This window comes from Etheostoma spectabile, chromosome 20 (assembly GCF_008692095.1).
Source record: "Etheostoma spectabile isolate EspeVRDwgs_2016 chromosome 20, UIUC_Espe_1.0, whole genome shotgun sequence".
NCBI classification, from domain to species: domain Eukaryota; kingdom Metazoa; phylum Chordata; class Actinopteri; order Perciformes; family Percidae; genus Etheostoma; species Etheostoma spectabile.
In genome coordinates, this window is record NC_045752.1 from 421,200 (window position 1) to 428,293 (window position 7,094).

At 39.9% G+C, this 7,094-nt stretch overlaps 1 protein-coding gene across 5 annotated transcripts in view; it reads right to left on the reverse strand.

Moving 5' to 3' along the window:
• Window positions 1-7,071, reverse strand: part of zfyve26 (zinc finger, FYVE domain containing 26) — a 41,140-nt gene extending 34,069 nt beyond the window's left edge. For 3 of the 5 annotated variants that reach the window (XM_032500003.1, XM_032500001.1, XM_032500000.1), the window contains exons 1-6: window positions 6,940-7,071; window positions 3,855-4,142; window positions 3,635-3,710; window positions 2,912-2,998; window positions 1,739-1,891; window positions 244-565 (exon numbers count right to left, since the gene is read on the reverse strand). In XM_032500003.1, coding sequence (XP_032355894.1) covers window positions 244-565; window positions 1,739-1,891; window positions 2,912-2,998; window positions 3,635-3,710; window positions 3,855-4,045 — 829 coding nt within the window. In that variant the 5' untranslated portion in view covers window positions 4,046-4,142; window positions 6,940-7,071. The remainder of the gene's footprint in view (window positions 1-243; window positions 566-1,738; window positions 1,892-2,911; window positions 2,999-3,634; window positions 3,711-3,854; window positions 4,143-6,939) is intronic. The other 2 variants (XM_032500004.1, XM_032500002.1) reach the window with 1 other exon arrangement.
• Window positions 7,072-7,094: the final 23 nt, after the last annotated feature.

The window sequence follows — 7,094 nt, forward strand, 5'->3', positions numbered from 1 at the left end:
AGGGAAATCTGTTTGGTTACGCGTTTCTGTTTTTTTTTTTTTTAATATACATCAGCCAATATATTGAAATATCAGATTTTTAGATAACCAAATATTCGTATCGGTATTGACCTTAAAAATCCTTTATCGGTCGGCCTCTACTTACCATATTACAACATACAAAATCTGAGACAATATCTAGTCTCATGTCCGATATCTATATAACATCGCTATATAGCCCAGCCCTATTTACATCCCTATTACCTTGTGTATCAGGGGCACTCCTTAGCAGCTGATCCCTCTGAAGTCTCAAAGCGGTGGAACAGTAAACAGAGATGAGAGCATCACACCGAGGGCGAAGCAACGAGCTCAGGATCCTCTCCTCTTTCAGGGGCCCGTCTCTGGCTGCCCACAGAGCCTCACACAGCGCCTCCAGCTGCCCGCTGCTTGCCCCAGGGCTCTGTGGCATCACAGACAACACGGTGTAGATCTCCTCCACCCATTTCTCCACTTCCGCCGGCCTTCTCTCCGGTTTTCCCAGTTCCTTCACCAGGTGTTGGATGAATGTTTGCTGCAGAGTGTGGTCCTGTAGGAGATGGAGCATGCTGGGTTTCTATCTATGCGTACACTCAAATTTGTTAAAGATGAACTTTAAGGATTTGCAGATTTATATGATGTTTAAAATAATTATAAAAAAAAGGTCTCATGGTATGAAAATTTCCCTTTATGAGTTTTTTTTTTTACATTAATATGCGCCCCCCCCAGCCTGCCTACGGTCCCCCAGTGGCTAGAAACGGTGATAGGTGTAACCGAGCCCTGGGTAACCTGCTCTGCCTTTGAGAAATGAAAGCTCAAATGGGCCGATCTAGAATCTTGACCCTTATGAGGTCATAAGGGGCAAGGTTACCTCCCCTTCTCTGCTTTCCCTGCCCACAAGAATTTGGCCCACCCATGAGAGAGACATCATGGCTTTCAAAGGAGCAAAGTGGCAGTTGGTCAAGGCCACACCCCCAGCCTCCACCTTTCCCCTCCCCCCCTTTCTCCTCCTTAATAGCTACAGACCAGAAATGGCACATACTAAGGAAAGCTCATTGTGGACTGGCTTTAGTGGCGGGAATTCTGCACCAAGGTTGAATTTTAAGAAAGAGACTTCAGATACAGTATTAGGGGACCACTAAGGTCTATATAAAAGAGACTTCAGATACAGTATTAGGGGACCACTAAGGTCTATATAAAAGAGACTTCAGATACAGTATTAGGGGACCACTAAGGTCTATATAAAAGAGACTTCAGATACAGTATTAGGGGACCACTAAGGTCTATATAAAAGAGACTTCAGATACAGTATTAGGGGACCACTAAGGTCTATATAAAAGAGACTTCAGATACAGTATTAGGGGACCACTAAGGTCTAATAAAAGAGACTTGAGATACGGTATTAGGGGACCACTAAGGTCTATATAAAAGCATTCAAAGAGAACCATGTCATGGGACCTTTAACATACTTCATGACCATTAAAAAACTCTCTGGCAGAAAACAATAGTAAATATTTACTCATTTAATATGTTAACGCCATTTCCCATGATCATTTTGAATTGAAATCCCCCAGAACAAGGTATATAATGTCATGTGTTAAGTTTTTCTTTGTTTCTTTTTTTTATTACGTACATAGCCATCAGTTGTTATATTTTAATTCATGTCAAAACATTGTGTGTTACTTTATAGTATTATTACATTACAGAATATGTGTGACTCTACCTGTAGGAAATGTGCGAGAGACTGGGCGAGTCTGGGCTTCTTTTTCTCCAACAAGGTTCGCAGGCAAGACTCAACAGCAGCACCTGTTGTCGTTGAACCCTCTGGGGCCTTTTGCCCAGACTGTGTCTCCAAGAAGGCCTGGTGCAACTCCTGCTGAAAGATAACTCATCTCATAGTCTCAACATGTAAAAAAGAACAAGTCAGCCGCATCTTAGTACATTGTGTCTTAATCTGATTAAAAGGTCAAATGCTTTCTCATCTAATTTTCACTACATCATTAGGGCTGATCGATCAACGAGATTTTTTTAACCGGGAAGTGTGCTCTGGTCACGCAACATTAAAGCAGTCTGCATTAGGAAGCATCAACTTGGAACGCTACTGTACCTTTCCCTGTTGTACAACCAGGCTCGACAGACCCTGACACTGCAGAAACTCTAGTGCAGGGGTCTTCAACGTTTTTAGGCCAGGGACCCCTTAGCTCAAAGAGAGACCGAGTAGGGACCCCTGCATATATTGTAAATAATTGAGTTGCATGTTAAACTGGGCCGAAAGGATGAAAAAAAAAATATTATTTACACATCATGTTTTAATGTTAAACATACATGTGTACACATACATGAATCTTTATGGCTACCATAGTGGCTACTTTACCTACAGTAAGTTTTTCTTCAATGTGTAATTTGTTTTTGTTTTTTAACAATTAGGCCAATTTATCTTGGTTATTGCGTTATATGTTAGATTCCCATCAATGTATATTGTCAGACATATTTCATTTAAAAAAAAAAAAAAAAAACACTTTCAAAGAGATATTTTTTTTAAGATTTTGGCAGTAACTGTGAGGACCTCCTGGGGGTCACGGACCCCATGTTGTGTGAGACTATTTTTGGCTTTTCAAAAAGAAGATGCTGAGCAGCGTAAGGTATTGTGCAAAACCTGCCTTGCTACCTTACAGGGGGAGACTACTAACTTGTATCAGCACTTAAAAAACACCACAGAGCCACACCATAGTTGTCTTTGTTAAATAATACAGAAGATAAAGAGCTTAACATTTTTTCACATTTTACGTCGCAATATTAGTAAAAAAAAACAATTTGATTATTTTCAAAAATTGTCCAGCCCTACAGTATACATCATTACAGCAGACAGTTGTAAAATAATAGAAGTAAATATAACCTTTAGAGCAGTCTCTGGTAAGCCCTCTGAGCCCAGTTCTTCCAGGAGCAGCAGGAACTCCAGCTCTCTCCTGATGTCGAGAGGAACCTGAAGTGGACAGTAACCCAGAGAGTAGTTATCATGTCACACTGCTGATGGTGTTTCAGATGTCTTTTCACCCCATTCTACAACACAACAGTGTCTGCTTTGTGAAGGAACCCTCTCCGATTCTAACAAAGATTTGACCAAAACATCCTCTGAAAGGTTACACAAACAGAGATGGTCTCAAATACCAACATATAGCATATATAGAGTCCAGACTCTAGACATATTTCCATTGTCTTGGACTTAACTTGAACTTGTTGATTTTTGCACTCAGACTTGGCCATTGGACTCGCCCGAGTCCATGAATATATGCTTTTTTCTAAAGTAACTTCCTCCCTCAAAACAAAATCATTAAAGAAACATGCCTGTTTAGGAAAAAAAGAGCTTTGGTTTAATTCAAAATCCATTCAGGACATTTAATGACATTGGATTCATTTTTGTTGTCTCTGTCTTTAATTTGGACCTCTTTGGACTCAGTTTTGACTCAGTCTGGACTAGTCCTGGTCTTGGGACTTACCTTGGACTTGACATAGGTGGACTACAACCCTGGCTTGAGGATGACGTGACTAAACATGTTTCAGAGTAAGTTAAATAAGTACAACCAACACGGCTGCAGGACTTGATTCTTTATAGTGTTACCTGCTCTTCCGTCCATTTCTCCAAAACCTGAAGCCAAAACCAAGCAAGTTTGTGTGGACTGCCCACAGACTCCCATCTGCAAAATAGGCATTCAGTAAATAGTAATAGCACAATAACACACAAATGGACCACTCAAGATCATTTTTGCAGACATAATGTATCCATATTGCATTAAATTTCAATTTACAAAAAATGTCTCGCAAGCAGCTGCGTGACTCACTTTAAGTTGTAAGGATGGCAGACAATAGCTTTGATTATGTCTCGAAGCTTTTCTGAAAGTCCTCCCGTTGAGTTAACCAGCTGTGGCACACAGGCATTGGCCAGCTCCCACTCTCCATGCTGCAGGCACCTCTTGAAGTACTCAAACAGCTCCTGAAGGGAGGTCTCAGCCTCACAGCCGAAGGGATGCATGGCTACTTCCACCGGGACACTCCTCTGCTTAGCCGTCACAACTGGAGACGCACCTTTACTTCCAGAAAGCCAAGGACAACGCTTGAACTTTCTTCACCTGAAACATTAAGAAAAAGCATTCTGAGTTTGTAGTTTCACAAACAAAGAAATGCATATATTATGTTCTTTGTAAAGACAATAACATATTTTTTTTTGGAATAAAAAGTATTTCTGTCTGCAAACAATGATCTAATAAATTGGGAAGCCTGTGTGTGTGTGTGTGTGTGTGTGTGTGTGTGTGTGTGTGTGTGTGTGTGTGTGTGTGTGTGTGTGTGTGTGTGTGTGTGTGTGTGACTATTGACTATTGGTGCTTTCACAAAATATTCACACAATGAGATTTTTGATAAATGATCATCAGTAATGTACATATAATGTCTAAGTGGGTAAAGGCAAATAATAGATACATACAATAGTCTGGTAAGTTCAGAAAATGACATCACTTTACTGTAATGCAGCCTTTAAAACCAGGAAAAGACATATCTTATGCCATATCACGATATCAATAGAATATTAATATATTGCCCAGCTCTACTCTCACATTCCAGAGCTGAATCCGTCTTTGTGAGTCTGTCTCTGTACTCGGTTTGATTCTGGTGGTTGATTAGCCTTCAGTTCAGCATTCAACACCATAAACCCACAACAACTCATCTGCAAACTAGACCAGGTGGGGCTCAACACCTCACTATGCAACTGGCTGCTGGACTTCCTCAGTGAGAGGCCACAAGCAGTAAGAGTCGGCAACAACATCTCAAGTAGCATTACACGGAGCACAGGGGCCCCCCAAGGCTGTGTGCTCGGTCCCCTGTTCTTTACGCTGCTGACACACCAACCTACAGCACAAATCACATGGTGGTTTTGCAGACGACACAACTCTGGTGCAACAGTGCATGGTGAACACAGCTGGGAAGATTATTGAGGCCTCACTCCCCTCCCTTCAAGACATATACAAGACCTGTCTCACCCGAAAAGCAACCATGATTGTGATCTACGACAGCCAACCCGCACACAGTCTTTTCAGCCTCCTGCCCTCTGGGAGGACATATAAAAGCCTCAATGCCCACTCCACCAGACTGGCAAACAGCTTTATCCACCGGGCTGTCAGGAAATTGAAATCTCTCCTTTGTGCATAGCATCTTTTTGCACAAAAACTCTGGACTCTGAAATTGCTGCTGTTGCACTGTTGCATTTTTTGCACATCTTCATGCACTATCACAACGCATCATATCATAACATTCTTGGGTTTTTTGTCTTATCTTATCTTGTAAATATTGTTGTCATTTACTGTCTTGTTAAAAATGTTCCTATCTGTTGAGCACTTTTGTTTTTTCTCTGTGGTAGGAATGTCTGTCTTATCTGTTGTGCATTCTTTTGTCTTTGTCTCACCGTGGGGATGGTGAGAAACAAACTTTCAATTCCTCGGCATGTCTAGTATATGTGAAGAAATTGAAAATAAAGCTGTTTTGACTTGACTTGATTAATGCAGATATTTGCTGATTGCTCTTATAACGGGGCGGATTTCTTTTTCTTTTTTTAATCGAGAATTGTTTTTGAATCAAAAATCGATATTGAATCGAATCGTGCCATTTTCTGAATGAACTACTCCCAACAGAAAAAGGGAAACAATGCAACATGGCAGAAAGATTTGTTTGATAAAATTAATTATGATATACTGTAAATTCACCTCCTTTAGAGAAATTCAATGCTTTCTTTATCCCTTTCTTGTTTTTTACATTATTTTTTGGGCATTTTAGGCCTTTATTATATAGGACAGTTAAAAATGTGAAAGAGAAGAGAGAGGGGGAATGACATGCAGAAAAGGGCCGCAGGTCAAAGTCGAATCTGTGGCCGCTGCGACAAGGACTGAGCCTTGGTACATAGGGCCGTCCAGGGGCCCCATCCCTTTCTTTCTTAATCATGCATATTACTCTCAAATAATATTGTTTTCCTCTCAGTTGAATTTGTTGACCTCATAGGCTAAATGATTCATTGGACAACAATATTATATTAGCAGATACCACAAAATCTGCCACAATATGATTCCAAATCAGTTCTATATAAGACAATATCATTTGCTGATTTAACACAATCACAATCATTGGTGCTCATTTATCGACATATCAATCCAGATTGATTTAATGTTACACCCCTATTAATAAGGGGAATGAAAGTGCTAAAATCTTAACAATTAATACACATCTTAAATAGATCATGAAAAGCAGGTCTTTAATATTTGATAAAAGTAATTTGTGGAACAGAATATCCGTTGATGTTTCTATAAGTACACAATATAGAGTGTAAACTGAAGTTTGAATTCATTAGTACAGTTTTGCAAAAGATCTTTTTTAATTGACACACTTCATATGGTTTACAGTACAATCTGAAAACACTACCTAAAATAGATTTTAGACACTTTCAATATCATGTCTTATAAGTTTGCTTTGTGAATTTAGGACACAATTATGAAAAATAATGAATTCACCTTGCTTGTTAGCAACTTATTATCCATGCATGTTTCTTTGATAACACACCAAGTCACTTAGAGCCAAGATTTGTGCCAAAGACGTCAAACTTTATAATACACAATGTACTTCTCGTTTGTTATCTGTACCTTCAACTGTCTGCGCAAACCACGCGAGTTGAATAGAAATGCCAATGTTGCCATGTTCACTGTTCGTCTCTCCTCACATTTCAAAGCTACCTTCATGTCACTAGTTAGCATTAGCATTAGCTAAATATCTTGCTGACTTGTTGTAGCTGACACATTCAGTTAGAATAGCTAGCTAACTTCCGTAACAGCTAGCAAGCACACACATAACGCATTTTCCAGCGAGCGAGTAGTCAATAAAGTCACTTACTCATTTCTTTGTGTTGTTTCCCCCGAACTGGGGACTATTTACTCTCCTGGCTCCTGCTTTCTCCTGACCTGTTATGCTAGGAAGAAAGGTGTATGTTATGTTAACGAAGGTCATGTGACAAAATCAGCTGACTCTTCAACGCTGGTTGGTCAAAC